This window comes from Cyprinus carpio, chromosome B7 (assembly GCF_018340385.1).
Source record: "Cyprinus carpio isolate SPL01 chromosome B7, ASM1834038v1, whole genome shotgun sequence".
Classification (NCBI taxonomy): Eukaryota; Metazoa; Chordata; class Actinopteri; order Cypriniformes; family Cyprinidae; genus Cyprinus; species Cyprinus carpio.
In genome coordinates this window covers 31,383,015-31,409,459 of record NC_056603.1, presented here as the reverse complement: position 1 = coordinate 31,409,459, position 26,445 = coordinate 31,383,015, and the positions used below count along the sequence as shown (strand labels likewise).

The 26,445-nt window shown below is 35.6% G+C and overlaps 1 protein-coding gene across 1 annotated transcript; it reads left to right on the top strand.

Annotated features, from left to right (window-relative positions):
• Positions 1 to 426: 426 nt before the first annotated feature.
• tbc1d19 (TBC1 domain family, member 19) lies at positions 427 to 25,607 on the top strand. Its single transcript, XM_042728324.1, has 21 exons — positions 427 to 656; positions 761 to 833; positions 3,956 to 4,001; positions 4,945 to 5,020; positions 6,112 to 6,186; positions 6,272 to 6,335; positions 7,378 to 7,424; positions 9,315 to 9,425; positions 10,112 to 10,184; positions 10,492 to 10,530; positions 11,196 to 11,308; positions 14,289 to 14,363; positions 14,648 to 14,710; positions 16,710 to 16,794; positions 16,877 to 16,921; positions 17,105 to 17,137; positions 17,221 to 17,330; positions 17,504 to 17,595; positions 20,486 to 20,601; positions 20,907 to 20,977; positions 22,719 to 25,607. Exons 1-21 carry the CDS (start codon positions 558 to 560, stop codon positions 22,791 to 22,793), a joined length of 1,581 nt encoding a protein of 526 aa, XP_042584258.1. The 5' UTR covers positions 427 to 557; the 3' UTR covers positions 22,794 to 25,607.
• Positions 25,608 to 26,445: the final 838 nt, after the last annotated feature.

The window sequence follows — 26,445 nt, the reverse complement described above, 5'->3', positions numbered from 1 at the left end:
GAGAAGAGAAAGTGCTTTCTTGTTCATGTCTATACATGTTCAGGTTCAACCTGTTAAGAAGGATTACTTTTTTATTTTTCTCTTTTTAAACATAGGCTATATTTAATGAGTGACACCTAAAGACCTATGACATATTTTCTTCTGAATAATAATAATAAAAACAACAACCCTGTTTTTTCCATTTTGGATTTTGAATTTTTAAAGTTTTCAAGTAAACATTTAATCAAACAAGGAAATTTAAACATAATGCAATATGTATAAATATGTAAAATGTATTTAAGTGTATTGTTTTAATATTTTTAATAAAATAAATAAATGCATAATAAAAACACAAGCTAAATAAAAAAGCGTCATTTTGTGGAATCCATTATTTAGATTTTTACAACAGGAACTCGTATTGTTAAAGTTAATAAAGGCATGTCGGAACCTTGTGTCGGAGCCAGTGTTTCCTGAAGGGTTTGTTGTGATTTGCCTGGATACGGTGCTTGATCCTGCGACGCTGCAGCGCTGCAGATGATCACAGAAAATCCCTTCGACATCACATTAAAAGAGTGATAATGCTGGACGAGAGCGCAGAGCTGTCTGTCTCTATAACGCAGATTGTTCAGCGGCTCAAAGGGACTCATTTACACTCTCAGCTGGAGAAACAGGCTAAAGTGAGCAGCTTCAGCTAACTGACTGCAGAGTGTGCAACACGATATACGGCCAGGGCAGTATACCGCTGTTGTATTTCACTGCAGAAATGTGTTCTTTTTCCTAGGAATGTTTGCACAAACCTGAAATTAAACTGGAAACGCTGAAAGATGACGTGAGAAGATTGTTAAAGGCATCAGGTATGACATGGCTCCGATGTAGAGTAAAATATTGAATGAAATTTCAAGCAAGTACCTTTTATATTTTTCTTTTTCTTTATTATTATTATTATTATTTATAATTTTAGTCAGCAATGATTCATTAAATTGATCAAAAGTGACAGTGAAGACATTTACACTGTTACAAAATATTTCTATTAAATATTTATTTTTCAAATAAATACTTTTCTTTTGATCTTTCTATTCATCAAAGAGTGATAAAAATAGTTACGTTTATTTTTACAAAAATATTAAGCAGCACAAATTGATGATAATATAAAGAAATGTTTTTTAAACAACAAATCTGCATATTAATCTTTTTTTTGGTAACACTTAAAGGTGCAATGTGTAATATTTACAAATATAATATATCATATGTTTATAATCATTACAATGTTTTCAGAAGTGTATAAATACCTTACTTAATAAACCGTTATGTTTTAATTACCTTAGATTGAGCGGTCTGGGGATCTGCGGTCTGGGGTGACGGGATGGGGGGTTTCTATTAGACTGCGTAGCCTATAATAAAGGATAAAGAATTTCAAACCTGAACCAAACAGGTTCAAATTTTTATTCAAAGATCAACAGTCTGTCATTAGTCTTTAGTCTGCCACAAAAAAACAAAAAACAAAAAAAAACAACAAAAAAAACAACAATATTAAAATCATAAACTCAAATGTCAAAAAAAAAATGACTTGTTGTAAGTAACAGTGCGTAAATCGGACCTTTCTGTATAGCCTAACGCTAATAAGCTAAAACGAAAATAACGAAATAATTGTGTAGTTTAGTATTTTTTTGTACACAGTGACGCGAACAATGAATCACTCCTTTACGCGTGCATCACTGTCCTCCTCGCGGCTGCAGCAACTTGCGCTCTCTTCATCGTTTTTGCTTTTTAGCAGCGTGTTGGGGTTCCGGTACACCAGCCATACCAACGGAATGAATCAAAAATTAGCTTATCAATGCATATCTAAATTCGTGCCTAGCCGCCTACGGTATTTTTTTAGAACTTACAAAAAAGATGCTGCAGCCAATGAGCAGCCGGCGGGGGCTGGTTGCAGGACGACTCAACCTCCGCAGACAGTTTTAAATGTTTATCAGACAATAACTACGCAAGATTTTGCTTTAGTATAATTTTTGGGACAATTAGGGCCAGATTCGGGATTCGGGACAACAGTTTATATTTCGGGACTGTCCCGAATTTTTCGGGACGTCTGGTCACCCTAACTGACACAATTATGAACAAGTACATTAATATGCACAATAACATCGATTTCTTGAATTAAGTCAATATAATTCCTTAATGTACCTTTGTAAAGAAATCTCATTGCTCTTTGCTGTCTTTACCGACGTCATCTTTACCTGTGTCGGCCACCACAGCTTCTCTAAAGGGAGGGGTGAGCGGGGGACTGAGCCGTTGGTTGCACTTCGCAGCTTCACCGCTAGATGCCACTAAAATTTACACACTGCACCTTTAATAATAGGTATATGCTAATGAAAAATATACTCGGGGGTCCCCTGATTTTTTTCAATAGAACTTTAATACTTGAAGTTTCGATTCCTGTATTAAATTTAGACCTGCTTATGTTACATCATATTTTATATATATATTCTAATCAATCACACACGATTCTCTTGAGCTTAGGAATGCAGGAGCCAATCAGAGCCGTTCAGATTATTCATTGCTGAAACCCCAGAGTTTTGTTCATAATGAAACTCGCGAATTCCCTCATCTTAAGCAAAAAAGTGCCGATGTACGTACGATGTAAGTTAGAGATTCATTTATCATACAGTGTATGGACAGCTTCGTTGATTATTGAGTTATGAGTGCTCAAACACTAGCTAGACTGAATGCTTATTTTAGAGTGTGTTCTTTCACTGCATGATTCAGCAGGCTATAATAAAATGCATTTAGAATGCTCGCAAAATTCAAGATATGGGGCAGAACATTTATATAATCACAAAACAATTAAAAATCACAAATGTGATATTGATTTTATACAACAGTTCAGTGAACAAAAACACTGTTTTGCGTCTCTGAAAAACATGACAATAGAGTTTCGTTCCTGAATGAATCAACCATTTGAATGATTCGGTTTAATCGCAATGACTCCGTTATTACCAGTGACTTGCTGCCACCTACTGGTGATTTTAATTTCACATTTTAAAGTACCTTTTTATATATATATTTTAAATCATTTCAAATATCAGTATTCAACGTTTTAAGATTAAAATAGCAAAACATTATTTATGCATTTTCAACAGCAGATTAAAGCATTCATGCCTTGCATTAAACAGATGCAGCTTCTGTGTTCCCTCTGCATTGCATGAGTTTTGTTGATAATGATTTTATTTGTTGGTAACAGCCGCAAATGACTTAATATTGTAATTGCCTTTATTTAAAAAGCATTTTAAACAGTCCTGCAGTACAACACACTCAGCAAAATATTGTCTGATTATCAATTATTATCATAAAGTCCAAGAAAATATAGAAATATAATTTTTTTGTCAACAAAAAAATTCTTTGACACAATTTGAAAACTGAATAAAGAACTTACAAATCATTAATAAACTATTAGTTTATAGTTTATTCATAGTTCATAAACTTTAATAGACTAACAGACACTAATAAACTATATAAGTACTGAGTTCTTCATTAATTTGCACTGTAATTATCTAAATTAATAAGGTTTAATTACCTCATAGCAAAGGAATTGTTCATTGGTAATAATGAGTGAATAGTTATGAAATTAGGTCACAGAAAATGTCATTAATTAAGTGCTTTAAACCAACCTTTATTGAACATTAATTGCATTCATTCATATTCACTGTCCCTTAAAATGTTTACAGACACAAGAAACACACACACACACACACACACACACACACACACACACACCCCTAACCTAACCTAAGTGTAAACTGTGAATTAACTATGCACTAACATTTTGCAAATGATTTGTAAGTAATTTAGTAGTTTTTTTAATGATCATGTGACTGATCATATATGATCTCGACATCTTTCAAGTGATGCATTGCTCAAGTGATGAATGTGTTTCTTGTGTGTAATTCTTGTAGTTTCACTGATCCTTTCATTCTTGTAGGTTGGGAGAGAAAATTACAAAATGCCGTTTACAGGGAATTACACATGTAAGTGATATATTGTGAATATAAAATTGTTTTTTTTTCCATTAATTACATTAACTGGTTTCTTCTACTTGTATTTTCTATTTTATTGTATTTATTTTATTCCTGTATTACCATACTGAGATCATCAGCAATAAAACTGATGACATGAGATTTAGACAAGATGATGTACTCTGTCTCTCTCCGTCTCACACACAAGTACTTTGAAAGTGTCTAGAGTGTTTGTTCCTCCACTTTTAGTATTTATACAATTTTATGACAGGAACTCCTTTTGGCCAAATGTAAAAATGACAAGAGATAGAATAATTTTATTAAGCTTGAAATGATCCAGATCCAAATACAGGACAGGACTGACAGGAGAGTCTGAGGTACAATACAAATTATGTTTACAGAGTGCAGCCAATAAAAGAGTTTGAGCTGGACATTGTTACAGATGAGAAAAAAGCAATAAATATATATGTATACCTTTACATATAGGACCCCTTAGCCTTGTTTGAAAATGGACAGTGTTGTGAGTTGTTTTGTAGATACACATTGATGTGTTTATCCTAAAAAGAGTGTTTTAAGTTAAAGGAAGAGAGGAAAGACTGAAGGGACTGAAAGAAAGAGCTTCATAAAGTTTAATAATGGAGTATGGTGACTTGGTGTGTTATAGTACAGGTGTCCTGGTTAAATGTCTTTTTGTGTAGACGTTAATGTGAAGATCTGGTGTATGTCAGAGTTTGAGAGTGGGAGGAGCAAATGTATGAATACAAGTAAAAATCCCATTCATTTTCTTCACAGAAGAATTAACAAAAACATTTAAAGACAGATCTACTCTCAGCTGTGTGGTTGTTAATCAGTGCTGGTATATGCTTTTGTTGAATCCATCACCAGTAGTCATTTTTTATTTATTTATTTTATTATTATTATTATTTATTTATTTATGTGTGTTTGTGTGGTATAGTCTGCCTCCCCCTAGGCACCCTAGAGCACCTCCCGAACACACCAAAGAGCCCTTGGCATATATGCGCAAAGCCCAGGTACACAATCTTTATCTTTATTATTCTTGCTCTATCATTTTTTAGTCTTTATATACTGTATTTCTCTGCTTATACTCAAATAGAGTGGCATCAAACAGTTTTGAACTCTTACTGTAAGTCACATTTTACATTTCTGAATGTAATTGCATAAGTAACAGAATTTTATGTTGCATTTGACTCTTCAGACAAATGACAATTTCTAAGAACAAACAAGCCATTACTTTTAATCATCTGGTGTCAAGGTCACTCACTGTACTGTATTAAGTCCGTTCTCCTCAAGTTCACAAAGGTGCAGAGGAATTACAGATGTAGTTAATCACATTAACTACTGTACATTATAAACATGATCTGGTTATCAACATTTTGCTTCAGTAAAAATAAACTACCTTATAAATTATCATTCAAAATGTTTGGGTCAGTAAGATCTTTCAGTGTTTTTAAAAGAAGTCCCTTATGCTCAGCAAGACTGGATTTATGTTATCACAAATACAGTAAAAAAATAACATTGTGAAATATTACAATAAAAACGACAGTTTTCTATTTTAATATATTTTCAAATGTATTGAAATATGTATTCTATTCCTGTTATGGCAAAGCTGAATTATCAGTAGACATTGCTGCAGTCTCCAGTGTCACGTGATCCTTCAGAAATCATTCTAATATGCTGATTTGCTTCTTAAAAATCACTAATAATTAAATAAATAATTATTCCTAATAAATATTAGTAAATATATTATTTCAGGCAGGATTTTTTTTTAATTTTGGTAATTTTAATAGAAACCTTTCGTTACAATATAAATGTCTTGACTGTCACGTTTGATCAATTAAATGCATCTTCTGAAAAAAAAAAAAAAAAATAAAACAAATATCTTCCTGACTCTCAAATCTTGAGTCATTATTTGTAACATGACCATACTTGTTTTGCTTGAAAAGTATGTGCTATTTTACAATAGATTTCACTCGTTTTTTTATTTTGTTAAATTTAGCAAAGACATTTGTACATTAAGTGTGGCCTGAGTGTCCAAATACATTTTGGAGCCATGCAGAGTGCATAGATGACTGATAGTTTGTCTTGTGGGTGTTTGTTGTAGGTGAACTGGGAGAAGCGGATCCTGAAGAGTTTGAACAGTATGTGCACTGAGTTGGGAATTCCGTTGGCACGGAAGGTAAAGGTTTATTTCATTGAATGTACAATGACTCATTTACATGTGCATTTGAGCAATTAAACTATCTTTTTTTTCTTTTATACAGCGGCCAGTCCCAGAGCAGAACGAGCTGACAAATAAATGGAACGAGATGGGAACTGATGAACCAGGTAATATAGAGACTCAAAGTCCGTGCTTCCACTCTGATATGCTCAAGGTTACATCCCAGTGTGTGTGTGTGTTCATGCATTGCAGAATGTTTACACACAGAGGTTTGGCTCACACACAGAAGCCCTGAGCAGTATAACAGCTCCATAACAATGTTATCAGTTTGCAGTGTATATGATAACATTCACCGCTTTCTGCAGGACACTGGCATAAACAGCCATTCCTGTGAATCCAGAGCATGTCCAGATGCCTGGACCACATCCCATTTACTAAAGCTATTGCTTAGCTTCTTTCTTGCAATCTTTCTTTTGCTTGCACTTTGTTTCTCTTGTTCTTGTACTGTATTACAATTTCAGCGTAACTTTCAAAACATACAGTAATATCGCCAGATTAACAGATTTTGTTCATGTTAGAGGATTACTTGCAAAATTAAGATTTGGTCATCATTTATTTCTCACTCACTCACTCACTCACTCACTCACTCACTCACTCACTCACTCACTCACTCACTCACTCAACAAAGGTTTATGCTCTTTTCCAATTGGATGGGGATTTTGTATGTCCAAAAAATACATATTCCATATTCCAGGTCTTCTGAAGCTGTATAATAGCTGTGTGAGATTTTATACTCCAGTACTGCATTTTCTTTGCGTACTTTTATTTATATATATATATATATATATATATATATATATATATATATATATATATATATACACACATACAAATTATTAAAAAAAATTTTTTCTGATCAGTTGCCAGAGTTTTAAAAACTGACAGCATCTTTTAGCTGTTATTAATCAATATTAATAATTGTGGATGTGAAGTGCCACAGATAACAGAGAGCAATTAAGATACTGAGGTTACAAGTTAAGGGTCCTCATTACGTCTGCTGCATTATAAAAACTATAAGAGAATGTCTTTGACATGATTGAAGGGTTAAGATTGAAAGAATTTCGTCATCATGTTTTTAATGACACTAATTGGTAGGCTATTATAATATACAAGTTTGGAAGCACTCAGAGCCGTGTTTTCTTATTGCAGACCTAAGCAAATTCAGGCCTGTCTACGCACCCAAAGACTTCCTTGAGGTGGGTCTCACTTACATAATCAAATCAGTTTATTGAAAACATCCGGTCCAAATGAGAAAGATAGGCCTGGATATAAAGCAGCTGATTGGATTCCCTCAGGAAATGTTCGGTTAAATTACTCTTGAGTGAGAATTGACTGAGTGGTTGTTTTGATAGCACCACACAGCCACTGTGTTTACACTTATGAATGGTTTATTTATTGTTGGCTATATATAGTTGGCATATTCAGCTGGGATAAGAGGGATTTGTAGAAAATGTTATCCAAGGTTTTAGCATTTATCATGTCTCACTTATTTCTATACATCTCAATAAATTAGAATGTTGTGGAAAAGTTCATTTATTTCAGTAATTCAACTTGAAATAAATTCAGTGCACACAGACTGAAGTAGTTTAAGTCTTTGGTTCTTTTAATTGTGATGATTTTGTCTTACATTTAACAAAAGCCCACCAATTCACTATCTCAACAAATTAGAATATGGTGACATGCCGATCAGCTAATCAACTCAAAACACCTGCAAAGGTTTCCTGAGCCTTCAAAATGGTCTCTCAGTTTGGTTCACTAGGCTACACAATCATGGGGAAGACTGCTGATCTGACAGTTGTCCAGAAGATAATCATTGACACCCTTCACAAAGAGGGTAAGCCACAAACATTCACTGCCAAAGAAGCTGGCTGTTCACAGAGTGCTGTATCCAAGCATGTTAACAGAAAGTTAAGTGGAAGGAAAAAGTGTGGAAGAAAAAGATGCACAACCAACCGAGAGAACCGCAGCCTTATGAAGACTGTCAAGCAAAATCGATTCAAGAATTTGAGTGAACTTCACAAGGAATGGTCTGAGGATGGGTTCAAGGCATCAAGAGCCACCACACACAGACGTGTCAAGGAATCAGTTGTCGTATTCCTCTTGTTAAGCCACTCCTGAACCACAGACAACGTCAGAGGCGTCTCACCTGGGCTAAGGAGAAGAAGAACAGGACTGTTGCCCAGTGGTCCAAAGTCCTCTTTTCAGATGAGAGCAAGTTTTGTATTTCATTTGGAAACCAAGGTCCTAGAGTCTGGAGGAAGGGTGGAGAAGCTCATAGCCCAAGTTTCTTGAAGTCCAGTGTTAAGTTTACACAGTCTGTGATGATTTGGGGTGCAATGTCATCAGCTGGTGTTGGTCCATTGTGTTTTTTGAAAACCAAAGTCACTGCATCCCTTTACCAAGAAATTTTGGAGCACTTCATGCTTCCTTCTGCTGACCAGCTTTTTGAAGATGCTGATTTCATTTTCCAGCAGGATTTGGCACCTTCCCACACTGCCAAAAGCACCAAAAGTTGGTTAAATAAGCATGGTGTTGGAGTGCTTGACTGGTCAGCAAACTCACCAGACCTGAACCCCATAGAGAATCCATGAGGTATTGTCAAGAGGAAAATGAGAAACAAGAGACCAAAAAATGTAGATGAGCTGAAGGCCACTGTCAAAGAAACCTGGGCTTCCATACCACCTCAGCAGTGCCACAAAACTGATCACCTCCATGCCACGCCGAATTGAGGCAGTAATTAAAGCAAAAGGAGCCCCTACCAAGTATTGAGTACATGTACAGTAAATGAACACACTTTCCAGAAGGCCAACAATTCACTAAAAATTTTTTGTGAAGTATTCTAAGTTGTTGAGATAGTGAATTGGTGGGTTTTTGTTAAATGTGAGCCAAAATCACCACAATTAAAAGAACCAAAGACTTAAACTACTTCAGTCTGTGTGCATTGAATTTATGTAATACACCAGTTTCACAATTTGAGTTGAATTTCTGAAATAAATGAACTTTTCCACGACATTCTAATTCATTGAGATGCACCTGTATGTATTCTTATTTAGGTAATATGAAACATAATATTTTTTGTTGTGTAGGTGTTGGTTGGTTTAAAAAACCCAAATAACGAGCGCAGTGAAGATCTCACAGTCAGAAGCCACTGGGGATTAATCCAGGTTTCCCTCAACGTCCGTGACATTCCTCAAACTGTGAGTCCCCCTTTTTTTATTTCACTTCCTTCTATTTTTTTAATGTCAAGACAAAAACAATGTGCATCGTGACTGCTGATTATCATCTGAAACCATTTCTTTAAACAAATTACAGTAATCAAGAGTTAACTATCTTGGTGCTCACTGCTTTTTTAAACCAGCTGAAGTTTTGTTTCATTTTGAATTTGACATGCTTTATACGAAAATCATATTTTTGTGTCGTATTAATAGCAGTCAAATAAATGTTACAAGCTTACTAAAAAAAAACGTATAAAAGCTAATCTGTTATTACTTATGCATAAAAATTACATGGTACATGCATAATAGTGTATGTTGGATGATTTTTGTCTTTTATGACTATTCCCACAATGCTCTGGAATGTTCCAGAAAGCACTAGAATATTACTGAATGTTATAGAAACTTCTAGTATATCTAGTATCTAGTATGTTCCAAAGCAAAATATCTTTAAAAAAAACATGCAAAATAAGTACAAAAATGTATCTGTACTAAACCAATGTTTCATAATTAATAACAAGTTTAAAAAAATTTACCTGACCTCAGAATTTCAGAACCATAAAATTTTAATTGAAACAAATGTTTGTTACATTGTCTCAAAATAATTATAAATGATCATAAATATAACACACCTCCATTGGTAGGGATGAGATATTTTGTATTTGTTGCAGAGGGAAATGTATCCAGAACTAGGTCTTACTTATGGACAGCTTGGTATAGATGATCACACACATGTTCCTCCAGGTAATTATTTACACATTTCATCCATAACATGAGGGGTAGTGGAGTAATATTACATGGGATGAGCTTCTCTACCGTCAGATCCCTTTCACACTAATCCAAATAGGATGTTCCTATTGTATGTCACGTCAACAGAGGCTTCACCTAAACTCTGTTTGTAATGTTTTGACCCTATAAACTCTCTCTGTTGTGTGTATATGTATTGTATTTAATGTTACCAAAGAGGTTCACTGCTCATGTTTAAATATTGGTATTGTACGGTCTGTTTGGCCTCTCACTTCTTCTCTGTTTCTCCTCTGTTTCAACACAGATTTGTTTGAGAGTGAGCACATTCACATTGGAAAAAAAGGTAAAAATAAACTCTTTTTGGCGTTATCATGACACAAATGCTTGTTTAATACTGCTTTATCACTGGGTCTTGTGGAGAATATTTGTTTAATATTTGCCATTCCATTTCCCCTCAAATAATACAGTCTGGTCAGATTATGAAGGCAGCATAAATGCTTCTTCCACTGCCTGTGATATCCCATGATGCTATACATAAAAAATTCTCCAGTTGAATAAAATTATAATTATTTTCCACATTGATAATAAATAAGAATTATTACCTAAGAAAAAGCATATCAGCATATTAGGATAATTTCTGAAGGATCATGTGACTTTGAAGAATGGATTAATGGCTGCTGAACATTCAGATTTGCCATCACATGAATGTAGAGTATATGCTGATACATTTGAAAACATATTAAAATAGAAAACAGTTAATTTAAGTTGTAATAATATTTCACAATATTACCATATTTTTGATCTCTTGAATATGCTCCAGATCATTAGACATTATATTACGGTTTTCTTTAGAATACACATTCGAATACAAAACAATACTTGTTTTGTCAGTGACAGACTTGGCATCAAGGCAGCTTCTTTAGGTTTTAGACACATCTAGAAGGTTTCTCTCTAAAAGTGTTTACTAAGATGTGTGACGGTCCCACTTGTTTTTCTGCTTTTCTGTAGTGGTGAGCGAGCATGACAGTGCAGCGGCGCAGCAGTACAGCAGGCAGGGCTGCCCCACCGGTCTCAGGGCCCAGCTGTGGTCTCTCATCCTGAATACTACTGATGATCCTGAGGTAATGACTCCATTTCAAACTGCATTTAGAAAGGGGACACTGTTTTGACAGTTATTCCAGATGGAAGTGAGCCAGCGATTTTTTGTGTGTGTGTGTGTGTGTATGTTATGGTTCTGCCCTGCACCTATCAGAGTCTTCACTTGAAGTGCTTCTTCAGAGTAAAGTGGTAATAGTTTCAATAGCCATTTTCAAAGGGAATATATATATACACATATATACACACACAACTGTTTAAAAGTTTGGAGTTTTGAAAGAAATTGTTACTTTTATTTAGCAAGAACACATTAAATTGATCATAAGTGACAATTATTATTAAAAAAATCCTATAATTTCTATTCCTTTGAACTAACTATTCATCAAAGAATCCCAATGAAAATGTCAAATGGATCCTGGTAATACATTGATGATAATAAGAAATGATTCTTGAGCACAAAATCAGCATATTAGAATGATTTCTGAAAGAAGACTTAAGTAATGACTACGAAAAATTCAGCTTTGCTGTCACAGGAATACATAACATTTAAAAAAATCTTAAATTGTAATAATTCTTTACAATATTGCTGTTTTTAATGTATTTCTAATCAAATTAATGCAACCTTGGTGAGCACAAGAGACTTCTTTCACAGACCCCAGTCTTTTGAACAGTGTGTATAGTGTATATATACTTTTTTCTCCCTTTCATACACACACAGTCCTGCACAGACCCTCAAACATATATAAAACTACCATAAATATTTAGGTACCTTTGAACTATTTGTTTATCTTAATTGACATTTATGGCAGTTGTTGTGAACATTTGCCAAAACGGACATTTTATGGGTATTTATTTGTACTTATCAGACACATTCATGGCTGAAATGTTCCATATGCTGTGCAAATTACAGTTTCAGAGTACAAGTAGTAAAAGCATAACACCGTTTTGCGAGGGTTCATAAAAAGTAAATATAAGATGTAAACATTTTTACAGTAGAGACTTTGTTAAAGGGATACTCCACCCCAAAATGAAAATTTTGTCATTAATCACTTACCCCCATGTCGTTCCAAACCCCTAAAAGCTTTGTTCAACTTCGGAACACAATTTAAGATATTTTGGATGAAAACTAGGAGGCCTGTGACAGTCCCATAGACTGCCAAGTAAATACACTATCAAGGTCCATAAAAGGTATGAAAGTCATCGTCAGAATACTCCATCTGCCATCAGACGTGCAATCTGGGTTATATGAAGCGAAGGGAACACTTTTTGTAAGCGAAATTGGTGTGAAACCAATTTTTGCTTATGTGTACCATATTTGAGCCACATCTTAGTTTGATTTAAAAGGTGGTTTGGCAGCCGCTATTAATGATGTATAATTTGCATGCTTTTTATAGCATAATGCCTTTCAAAATGTGAAAAGACATTTGTAATTGTACACTGGTCCAGACCAAGCAGTCCAGTCAAGTGTGAAAACAGTCTTAAATACATAATCCTTCCTAATACAATTAGCTTTGAGCTGCTTGTGGGGCAGAAATGACAGAGCAGGTACCCACTGTGATTTTTCACACTGGCCATCTAATAGCTGCCATTTTCAGATGTGAAGCAATGTCTCCCAGCTGGCTGATGGGTCCTTGGGCCTTCATTAAAGCAGTGAAACAGCATCTGGAGAATGTACTTTCTCTATGTGTTAATAAGAAGACAAACACCCGGCGTGGGGCGACATTTTAAACAAGTAGAGTAATCCCTCACTTTTTGAGCTAGTGCTGTAGATGTGGGCAGGACAGGAGCCAGTGGAATGACAGAGAGGGGAAGAGGGGAAATCACAAGAGGTTTAAATGTTTCAGGTGGAACAATTATGTAACTGCTGATAAAGCAGCTGTCTGAATGACAGTAACCAGCTCGCAAACTATTCTCAAAAAAATGGGAAAAATTCTCCTGTCCTTCTGGGTAACAGGAGGGCAATGGGCTTTTAAAAAGAGTCATGATTGGAGCCTGTCTCAGGGCGTAAATGTTTAAAATGATAAGGGATAATCAAAGTTAATTATGATAACGTTAGCTTGCAATTATGATTTCCAAGTAAGAGCTTCTTGGGATGACTTCAGGAAAATTGAAAGTTTTTGACTACAGTGTCTCTTCATGAACAGTATAATTGCTTATTAGCATGCCTATATTGGGCTGTTTATTAGTAATTGTAAAGCACATATTCTGCATGATCATATTTTACATGCCTAATTCTACCCAATACCTAAACTTCAATCTCACGAACTATTAATAAGCAGCAAATTAGGAGTTTGAATGGTTTGCTAATAGCCAGAATTGGACCTTAAAATAAAAATAAAAGTGTGACATTATTCTAATGTAACTATATATGAGAAAAAAAAATTGCTCTCTCTCTCTCTCTCTCTCTCTCTCTCTCTCTCTCTCTCTCTCTCTCTCTCTCTCTCTCTCTCTCTCTCTCTCTCTCTCTCTCTCTCTCTCTCTCTCTCTCTCTCTCTCTCTCTCTCTCTCTCTCTCTCTCTCTCTCTCTCTCTCATTTCGTGAAGTACTACACTCTCCCACAAAAAAATAATATGAAAATTAATAATAAAAATTAACAGAACCAATTTTTAGGAAATACATTAATATATATATATATATATATATATATATATATATATATATATATATATATATATATATTATATATATATATAAAACATTTAAAACCGAAAACAGAGCATAATCATAGATGATTTAGATCTGGTTCTAATTATCTGCAGTGATCTGTTCCAGTACAGCCTTTTGTGACATTTAACATTTTTGACCCAGCAATCTTATTAATTTGCTGCTTACAATAGCAATTTAATTTGTTAATTGGTTAGTATAATTAACTTAGCTGTAATGACTGGGGATAGTTTGATCTGCGTATAGGTGCTTCTTTATCCATTATGTATTGGTTAATTCAATTCAGCTGACTGAGATAAACTGACTCTGTGTCAATTCTTTTGTTTTTATTTCATTAAACAGGCCATAACACATTATGAACAGCTGAAGGCTAGAGTCATACACCATGACCTGCTTGTGGACAACCTAATATATAAGGTACATTTACAGTATAGTTTATTTGATGGAAATGGTTTGGTATACACCATTTGTTCTATTGAATGTTCTATAATAGGTTTTAAATAATATATAGTAACAGTTCTGAAAGACCCATCTCTTCCAAGATCAAGCTTATATGCTTAACTGGTAAACAGATACAATGGTAAGAGAATTAAGTAGTTTTTGTTTGCAAAGCTATATGCAATGTATTTAAAAAGTGTCCCATTTTTGTACCCCTAGTGCATCTGTTTCTGATTAAAATGCCTGATGCTTTTTCTTCTCAGGATGTGAAGCTTACTGCAAGTAATGATGATTACTACTTTGTGTTTGAGGACTATTTATATCAAGTGAGTTAAAGCTTTTCACTCTCTGATACACATTTACAACACAACCTTTCGGTCAGCTGATTACAAATGAGAATTCTCACGGAGTCATAAAAAGCTTTGATAATCAAAGGAGGAGAACAATTTCCCAAGTTAGTTTGAACTTGACATTGATAGAGGTCTTTATACACATATATGGCTGTAGACTAAACTCGTGAGAATGTTACCCATGCAAAATCTTTGACTTCATGCACCTGATGTACAAGATAGATACAGATAGGACTGTTGTGTAGTCTCACAGACAGACCTCTCTAAATAGACTTCTCTATTCACAGGGAATTCATGAGTCATATGAGCTTTATTAAATTTCCACTGCTTGATATTCACTTTCACCACAAAATCATAATCAAGTTTAATTTGCGGGTTCATTTTCCCTATAAAATAGCTAAACATGCTTAGATACACTGCCTTTAATATCAGCCATTTTTAGGGAATAATACACTCTTCCTAAATTAGTTTCATAAATGGTTCTGAAAAAATAAAGTTCAGCAATTAATCCTGAAGAGCAAGCAATTTGAGAGAGAATTAGCCAGTTGTTTGGGGCTTCACAAGCACATTGTGTTGTCACTATGGAACAGTAATATGAGTTGCAGGTGTGAGGTGATAAAGGAGCTGGACTGCTTGTAAATATTGGTTTAGTGTGAACTCTTTGGGTAGTTCAAGAATTTTTAGACGCTGTGTGGTCATGATATGATGATTAGAGAGGTGAATTCTATGAAAAGTAGGGTCAAAAGGTTCATAATTACTATTCAGTCCAAAAATGGCTCTTTGTAGTGTATAAGCTAGAGCCAACAGATATTCAAACTCTCTCTCTCTCTCTCTCTCTCTAAAAAAAAAGGTTCTCTGTGATGACATTGCTTTGTTATAATATAATATAATATAATATAATATAATATAATATAATATAATATAATATAATATAATATAATATAATATAATATAATATAATATAATATTTTTGAATAAAATGTGAGTGGAACTTGGCCGAGCACAATTTGTAACCACAATGCTAGGGTGTTGTGATAGGTTGCCAGGGTGTTTCTGTGTGGTTGCTTTCTGTTTGCAAATACCACAAAATATTCCAAATTATAAAAAAAAAAAAAAAAAGACATGGCGCTTTTACGTCACTAGCACTGTATTTGGCCTCTTAAGGTTATAAAAGCATTAGAAATGCATTTAAAACAATTGAAGAAAATGCAGTTACTGAAAAACCACCATCATAGAAAGCAGATATAACTGATTTTAAAAAGATTGCTGTTTTTCAAATTGATTATATTTCCATTTTGAGGTAAATCATAAAAAAAGAAAGAGCATGTCTGCTTGACCTCTGCAGGCTAAAGCTCTTAAGTGGCTCGTCAAATGTAATTGGACCAGGAAATAAGCAATTTAGCAAAGATACAATGTGTGCGTAATCCATGTCTGTGTGTGCTGGCAATTAAAGAGTTCTGCGCAGTGATGACGTCGTTTTGTAGGCCAACCCAGAAGTTTGTTTCACTATAATTTTCTTACCAAAACCCAATAGTTTTTTTTTTTGTTTTTTTTTGCCAGAAACGGCTGTAAACAACTATACTTTAGTTACTAGCATTAAGCTTATGACAACTTTTTCATTGTTTATTTAAAACCATTTTCCTTACAAGTTTTAGAATAGTTTGCAAGAGTGTGATAAACACAATGAAGCTGTAAAAGCAGACTAGTGAGTAGATGATTTTACCTGATCGGTGTGATGTTTAATGTTCCCAAAATGTTAGCAGATTAATAAAAGCTTATACTGATCTAATTATGTCATCGAATAAAACATGAAAATTCAGTCTGTGATAACAACAGCAATTTAACCAAAAACCTATTCTAAAAACCCATTGACTTCAGGACAATAGAACAGGAAATGCTAAAATGCCAACTCAATTCCTGTTTTTGGCCTCCAAAAATCATCCCTACTCTCTTTTTCCATTGTTTATCTCCACAGGTCTTGCTGTGTTTTTCTCGAGACACTGCAGTCCTGGAGCATTTCAACTACAACTGTGCTACACCGCCTAAATCTTGCATCCAAAGTAATGTCTTTTGAATGTTTAGCTTTGTTGATATGATATCTTCCTTAGCTTCTTTTCAGTCTATGAAATTTCTTTTTCTCAGGCAAGTCTGGCTCGGAGCAGTGTGCTGTGGTTTACCCCCCGAATGGTGAGAAAGAAAGCTTTTACAAGCACAGTAATTGCATCACAGCATGTCCCAACATGCACCTTACAGTCTTCATTTGTTGAATTCTCTCAAATGTGTCAGAAACCAGGGCCAGTGCATTTAATAGATTTTTTTATTAGTTTTTTTCCAAATATTTTTTAAGAAAATGACCTCTCTGTCCCACAGGTGTCATTCCATTTCATGGCTTCTCAATGTATGGTGAGTATGAAGAATAAAGCACATAACCTCTAAAAGCAAAATCTATTTTGTAAACAAGCATCTATCTGTATTCTGTGCTGCAGTTGCACCGCTGTGTTTCTTATATAATGAGCCTTCGAAGCTGTACAGCGTATTTAGAGAGATGTATATTCGCTACTTCTTCAGACTACACTCTGTCTCCTCACATCCATCTGTGAGTATCTTGTGTGTGCATGTGTGACGTTGATGTAACATGATTGATTGCCTTTGTGTCAGTTTACTTAGGATGATGGCTATTTCTGAGCTCACCAATCCTGTGTGTGTGTGTGTGTGTGTGTGTGTGTGTGTGTGTGTGTGTGTGTGTGTGTGTGTGTGTGTGTGTGTTAGGGTATAGTGTCTTTGTGCTTGCAGTTTGAGAGATTACTGCAGACTCATCTTCCCCAGCTTTTCTACCATCTACGAGAGATTGGAGCCCAGCCGTGAGTTCACATTGCAGATTACTCAATAAATTCATTTTTGTAGCTTATCTTGTATGATATATAAAAAATATGAAAATTGGTCTTTATTCTTGTCTATTGGTTCTTTGTCATTTATTAGGGGCCAAGCACAAAATCATTAAGTTTCCTAGACTGTTTGTGCAATTGTATCTGTTAGTCTTCTTCATCTTTGTCTTTGTCTTCTTCTTCTTTTTCCACTCTGGAAGTCTATGGAAGCCCATATAATTGCTTGCGGCAAGGTTATGAAATTTGGCACACTAGCAAAAGTCTCTATGCCAAATTTGCACCCATATTTTTGCTAGTAACTTTTAACTTAAGGTCTAGAAGCAAAAATATTTTTGCCTTGGCTCATGGTGAGTCAAATGCACACCAAAATGTAAATTTCTACTTGGCAAAAAGTTATCAAACGATTTCCAGTGGACCAAACCATTCCCGTGAAGCGTGTTAATTAATTATGACTATGGCTATATCTTTAGTGGATTCTTACCAAACTTTGTATGTGTTATAACAAGCGTGACCTAAGGGCACATGAGTAGTTTCGGCACAGTGCCACCTACTGTTCAAAAGATATAAACAACTGACATTTTTGTTTATAATTTCTAAACAGTTTAATCAATCATAAGACTGATATCATTAGATTTGGAGCAGCATACCAAACCAGATGATGCCCAAATTTCCTATGTCACTCATTTTGAACGTGGACCATTTCAAATTTTGTAGTAAAATTCTGTATTTTACAAACGATTTAGCTAATTGTTATGACTCTTATGAATATTATAGAACCACCTGGGGGGAAAGTTATGAAATTGGGCACAAAGACAGAGAACAGTCTCATCATTAAAAACAGAAAATTTGGAGTCTCTAACTCAAACTCTCTAGCGCCACCAATAGACCAAAATTGAGTTCATGTTTCTGCTAATAACTTTTGAACTGTAAAAGACCATATTCAGAGCAATCTGGCAAAAAGTTATCAAAAGCTTTTTGATATATCAAACCATTTCCGTAAAGCACCTTAACAAATTTGAAGAAGTTTGTGCAAAAATGGACACAAGGCTATATCTATGCAACACGTTAGTGGATTCTGATTAAACTTGGTATGTGTTATAACAAGCCTGACCTGAGGACACATAAGTAGTTTTAGCACTAATCAAAAAAGTAGAGAAAAAAATTGACGTTTCTGTTTACAACTTCTGACCAGTTTGGACAAGATTGGCCTCATTAGATTTGGAATGGCATACTGAATTGGACGATACCTAATTTTCCTGTGTCAGCCTTTTTTGGTGTCGGCCATTTTGAGTTCTGTAGCAAAATGTAGCAAAAAAAATAAAAAATAAAATACACTGCATGATTTTCGGCTGTCCCAGACATTGAAACAATCGAGGCAATTTCTGTGATCGTGGCTCCTAATCAGTGGTCCTGTGTCGGTTCAAAGACTGCCGTTGCCACAGCCTTGTGACCAAAGACACAGCATGATCACCGCACAAGGTGTGTTTGCTGGTACGATCCACGTTTACTGACTAATCAATAAAAATGCTTCATGAAATCAACGCGACATGGCGCTAAAACAAAACTGCTTACCTCAAGCTCTTATACCTTCCTCTTTCGCTGCTTCCACTTTTTTCAGCACACATAAAAATGACAACTGCTAAGCTGTGATTTATCATGCTCTTTTTGTTTACCACTAGCGCATGCTGATAAAGTTTTTTTCTTCTGTAGTATCGTGCGTCATAACCTACGAGTCAATAGGTGTCATCATCGTACCGTCTACAAACATGTTGTAGCCAGGTTTATTAGACCCATGTTACAGAGTGTGACATGCAATTATCTTTTTGCTAAAATCGTGCAGTGTGTTTCATTATTAAGCAGACAGTATTAAAGACAGCTTCTTAGCTCCTTTTATTTTACCTCTATTGTGCTTGCCCACTTAATTGCTGCTGGTAGCTATATTTAAATAGTACTGTTGCTCCTAGACATACTGTAGTAGTAGTAGCATCTATGTAATTATTCTTGACAATTGATTAATCTAATTCTGAGCCCATATACTTAACAAATATACTATCTTTAGATTAATAACAAAAGAATGTATTTAATAAACATCTTATATTTATGGCAAGGATATTATTCTAAACCCCCAACCTTAACTATTAAGGATCTGTGCAAAACTTTCCAGAGTTGATGATTTCAACTTGCTGAATAAGATTTACAATGAAAGAGAGACCAAGGCAATATTAAGCAACCATCAGAACTATAACAAGAGGATAAGAAACACCCAGAACACATAAGCAACTGCGTAGGAACATGATTAAAACCACCTAGAACATCAACCACACAGCAATGGGTTAAAAACCTCCCAAAACCTCTTGAAAAGCATCATGCTAAAACACCTTAGTAACTTACAGTAATAGCAACAGGCTAAACACCACCAAGGACACCTTAGCAAATTCATAGCTATGTGCTAAAAACAATGGAATCTTAGCAACTATAGCAATGAGCTAGAAACCACCAAAGGCCTAATTTATTACATACTAATATAAAGCTTATGTTACTTTAGTTTCTTGCTGAAAAAAAAGATACTTTTAAATGTAATTTATTATTATTCTCATGTGTGAATGTTCATTAATGTCTCATCTATTATATATACTCACATGATGCTCATGTTGCTTTAGTTTCCAGTTGAAATTTTGAAGTCACTTCAATGACAGTGTTACATTGTAACTGTGCAGCTCCATCTAATGGATGAATTAAGCACACACAAGTCTCACACCTCCACATTTGTGAAAGCAAATAACAGACATTCTGAATAAGGGTTTAGGTCTATACTGTGTGTATGTTTTGGGGAGTGTTTCTCAGTGTGTGTCTATATCTTCCTTAGGTTGCGTATTGCCTTTAAGTGGATAGTCCGGGCCTTCTCAGGATACCTGTCCACTGACCAGCTCCTATTGTTATGGGACCGTATCCTAGGATATGATTCCTTAGAGATAGTAGCAGGTAGATTGATATTATCTAATGTCTGATCTTTCGCCAACTATTATGAACATGAAACATATAATTTTTTACGGTCACTTCACTGTTTCAGATCACATATTGAATGCAGCCAGAGTTTGATGTCAGGAACTGAATGAATAAATAGTTAATCACTGTGTTTAGGAGGTGTTAAACTGTTTTTAATTTACCTTCATTTTGAAAATTGTGACCACTATGTTAGGGCACTCTTAAATAAGAAGGGTCAGTCAGTTATATGGCATACACCCAATTTCCTGGATGATGACTGTTTGTCTGTCCCTCTTTTTCAGTCCTGGCCGCTGCTGTCTTTGCCTTCCGAGCCGAAAACCTAATGGAAGTGACATCACTGGCATCAGCTGAGGTTGTTACTTGTGTGTGTGTGTGTTAAGCAATACAAAAATAGTGTCTTCACTCGAGGCCAACACTAGTAACTCAGTCCACCCAAGGCACATGTTTCAAAATTGCTGGGATAACCACTTTTAAAAGTGGACCAAGTCCCCCACACCCCAGCTCTAAAATGTTTTTACGATGTGATTTCAAATGTGATGGGAAATTTAGCATGACAGTTAACTGTCAACACTGTATATGTGTGTGTGTGTGTGTGTGTGTGTGTCCTTCTTTGCCTTTGTATGTGTAACAGTTTAGAACTCATTACTTAAAAGAATATTCTGGGTTTAGTACAAGTTAAGGCCAATAAGCAGCATTTGTGGCATGATGTTGATTACTACAAAATAGTTTCCAATTGTCCTTAGTTTTTTTTTTTTTTTTATAAACACAAAAATCAATGTTCCATTGTGGCACTTACAATGGAAGTAAATAGGTTCAAAATGTTAACAATAAGTGTTAACATGGATTTTAGTTAAGAATAAGTTGCTTACTAACCTCTCTGAAGTTACATCCAATTTTACATCTTTGTTGGCATTTCATTGTAACGTGATAAATCATAAACAACTGTAAAATGTTAATTTAAACCACTTTAAAGAGTGGTCACGTGAAGTCCAGTTATTTCAATAGGAATACATGCCATTTGGAATTTTGTGATGATTGGGTGAAGATTCCCCTTTACTGTCATTGAAAAAGCCTGTATACAGTAACCAAGGAAAACAGGAGACAGATCTAAATTATTTAATATCATTCTACAAATTCTGATTTAGCTTAACTTGTACTGAACCCAGAAAACTTCTTGCCTTAGTGTATATGTGGATAAAATATTTTTTTTTTTAACCTAACATTTTAATATTCGAAAGCCCATAATAAACTTAATTTCTACATTTAACTTTTATGAAAGCATCCTATGCTAGCTAAGAGGTCTGCACTGTGGGATGCTGTCGCATGCAACTGCTTGATTGACAGCTGTAGTAAAAGTGCATCTGACCTGCTTTCATTAATTCTGGCTGTAACCCGCAGTGACGCACGGGCCTGGGTCCCAAGACACTGTGAAGATGCTGCTGGACAGTATCTGCTTGCTTATGTACCACCTGGTCCCTACAGGAGAAAGTATCATAACACGTTGTATTTTTAGTGCCCAGGCCTGGTCATGAAACATTAGAGGAGACGTGCTAACCTGATAGGGGCCTCTAAATTTATTTGCTTCCAATTCCATAAGGACCGAAGCTTGAGAACATTTGATTCCCTCTGAAGGCCCCCGCCCAAACGGCTCCTGTGAGTCGGATGCACTCTTAGCACCTTCCAAGCTCTTGAGTCACATCAGTGCTGGCCAGCAGGCTCCATTTGGTGGAACTGGGTTGGCCGATATGCATCTTTGTAGTTTGGCTAAAGGTGTGGTCACATCAGCAAATTTTCTCATGCATAAAAATAGGTAATTATTCATTGTCAATAACACTGCCAGTTTCAAACTGAGATTGTTGGTGAGTGCGGCAAATTCGTATGACCAATTCTGCTTGCTGAACTTGCATAAAACATGCACAACTTAAGTGCCTGGTGTTTTTATTGCCAGGCAATCTGAATGGATGCCTCTGTTGGGAATATTTACCATAAAGGACAACACTATCTAAAGTCTACAACCGTGCTTGATGCTTGTATATTACATGGCCAGAAAGAGTCTTTGTTTTTGCATTTTTCAATTTTTTTTCTTCTTGCAGGCTGTTCTTGCAGACCTCTCAACCCTGAAGGTGATGCCCTTGCTGCAGATCTTCCTCTTCGCCACCTCCGTCTGAGAAGCCTTTGTCTGTTTTGATGGCTGGATGTTCCAGTCAATTTTCATTTCATATTGACTTTAAAGGGATAGTTTACCCAAAAATGAAAATTTACTCACCCTCATGTCATTCCAATGACATTTGTATAACATTAGTATGTTAGTATGACTTTCTGTCTTTGGCTGTGAAGCGACTTCATTTTTAACCTGATGTAACAGATTCCTCTTATTTAGCAACCCCTAACTTCTTGCACCATTCTGGATCTGCATGTAACTGCCTCTCAAGATTCAGTGAATTCCAAATGTATCAATTTAAGTCCCACACTGCTTTTTCCTTTTTCACAGAGAAATGCATTCAATAACAGGAGTACGATGAACTGCAGACGCCCCGCTTCAGGTTGGGCTGACTATAAGATTTCCAGTGAACTGCAGTAGTGACACAAGGGAAAAAGACTAGACATGGAACAGAATAATTTATGATTTACGTATATGCTATCATACAAAAATAAACATCATATATACATATATACCCGCATATATACACATATATGAATATATGTATTGATGAGCCATTACATTATGACCACCTAACCTGTAGGACCTCCTTTAGCCCACAAAACAGTTGCCACATGGCGAGGCCATAGGTCTCCTGGGGTATCTGGTACCATAATGTCAACAGAAAGTCCTCCAGTTCCTGTACATTACGGGATGGTGGTGATGTAGCGTGAACGCGCTTTTCCAAGTTCAACCACTGATGTTTGACTGGGTGAATGTTTCGGAGGCCAAGGCATTAACAGAAATTCACCATCATGTTCCTCAAACTACTCCTTGGCTATTCTGACAGTGTGGCATGCCGCATTATCCTGTTGATGATTACCATCACCGGCAGGTTGCTGTGAATACATGTGCTTGGTTTGCATCAATGTTCAGATACCTGACAGGAATTGTGCTGTTGGGATAATAGGGCCTGAAGTGGCCCAAGAAAACATCGCCCACAGCATAACACCACCATCGCTAGCCTGTATCCACCAAACAGTGCATCCAGGTGCCATAGCCAGTGATGGTAATCGACGTATCAAGCCTTGGCCGTCGATGTGATGCACCAGGAATCTTGATTCATCAGACCAGGCCACTTTCTTCCATTTTGCCCAGTTCATGCACTGTTGGCCATTCCGTGCAGTTAGCATGAGGCCGCGGCTGGGTCATGGGCTGTTCAGGCCCACACGCAGAAGGCTGCAATGAACTGTGTGCTGTGACACATTGCCCTGGTCACCTCTGTTGTAGCTGCTGGTGATTTGTCGCACTGTGGCCCTGTGGTCACTGTGAACAATGCGCAAATGTTTCCAGTGAGCTGCAGACGACTGTTCACTGTTTGGCCATTTGTGCACCACTTTTGATACATACTATAATGGCACGTGAACAACCCACAAGGTTTCCAAGATTGATTGTGTGGTTATCATTATGGTTATCAGTGCTTATTGCTCTAGGCTGAGGGTGGTCATAATGTAGTGGCTCATTGGTGTGTGTGTGTGTGCGTGTGTGTGTGTGTGTATATATACATATATATATACATATATATACATACATACATACATACATATATATGGAATGTCATGACTGTTGATGCCATATTATCACTGCAAACCTAATAGAATACTGTATGTAACTCAGTGTTGTTATTGAAAACTAAAACTATTGGAACCCAAACTCAAATGAAAATTAGAACTGTTGCCTTTGCAACTAACTAAAACGAAGTGCTAAAACGGAAATCAATAAATAGAAATAAAAATAAAAATGACAAAATCACATAAATTCAGTAAATCTTAAACTAAAATAAAAATATTAAATCTGAAATATATAATACAATTCCAAAAAAATAAATACATGAATATAATAGAATATAAACAATATTAATATAATGTTACTCTTATACAATATAATATCTTAGAATGGCATATTAGCCACAATCCTAAATATCAGGACAGTTAAAAAAATGATAATGAGGTTCATTCTGTAGGATATATTATATGTTAATGGTAGAATTTTTACTAGAAACAACATTTGTAATTGCGGTGTAAGTTTTAAAGATGCCCGGATAAGGCCTTGTAAGGATCTTAGGCATAAGTTTTAGAATGATAATAGATGTCATCTACTTCAGTTAGGAAACTCTAGTTAGCCCTTTGGCTTAGTGTCAGTGAATTTGGATTAGAACACTTATCAAACTTGAACATAAGTGCAATTTCCATAGATAACAGAAGCAGCACTGATGGAGATGTGTATTTGCCTTTCATATTTGCATAATGGCTGTTTTGTGTGACTATTAATGAACTCAGATCTCATTACACTCCCTGAGATCATCAAAAAATGTTATTGATGGATTTGAAAGGGAAATGCAGGTAATTTTGAAGTCATACACCAAATGAATTGTGTGTTTTTTTTTTGTCTGTGTCTTTTGTCTGTCTGTATCATCTGTTTGTTTTGAGAATGGGGGCACTTTACACATCTCTGCAGGTGCAATAATGTAACATACATTTTATGCAAAATGCAATTAATCAATGTTTATTATTTTTTGACTGCTAAAATATTTGTTTTTACACTAACATCATTTGTTTATAGGTTGCTTCTGTTCTTGACAGTAGCTATTATTTATTTAGAAAAAAATTTTTTGATGCAAAAATGCATGTGAAATATTGCCTAAATTACATTTGAAATTACATTAATTCGTTATTCATTCAACAATAGCTGTACATTCTAAACATAATTTTATGTTGTTAAGTGCAACTGTTACATTGCCCTACATGAATGTCTACATTTTTGTTTAAACAACCATAAATATTTATTTCAATAAATTTAATTCAATAAAAGCTGTACAGTCTTAACAGTAATTTCACATTGTTATGTGCAGTTGTTTCATTACATTAATATATACTGCTCAAAAAAATTAAAGGAACACTTTGAAAACACATCAGATCTCAATAGGGAAAAATATCATGCAGGATATCTATACTCATATGGACTGGGTAATTTGTTAGGAATGAAAAGATGCCACATTGTTTAATGGGAATGAAAATTATCAACCTACAGAGGGCTGAATTCAAAGACACTCAAAATTAAAGTGAAAAAGGGATGCAGAAGGCAAGTCCATTAAGCTGAAATTTCATTGCAGCAACTCAAAATGGTACTCAGTAGTTTGTATGGCCCCCACGTGCTTGTATGCATACCTGACAACGTCAGGGCACGCACTTAATGAGACGAAGAATGGTGTACTGGGGTATTCCTTCCCAGATCTGGACCAGGGCATCACTGAGCTCCTGGACAGTCTGAGGTGCAACCTGGCGACGTCAGATGGACCGAAACATAATGTCCCAGAGGTGTTCTATTGGATTTAGGTCAGGCGAGTGTGGGGGACATTCAATGGTATCAATTCCTTCATCCTCCTGGAACTGACTGCATACTCTCGCCACATGAGGCTGGGCATTGTCGTGCACCAGGAGGAACAAGGACCCAATGCACCAGCGTAGGGTCTGACAACGGGTCCAAGGATTCCATCCCGATACCTAATGCAGTAAGTGTGCCATTGTCTAGCCTGTAGAGGTCTCTGTGTTTCTCCATGGATATGCCTTCCCAGACCATCACTGACCCACCACCAAACCAGTCATGCTGAACAATGTTAC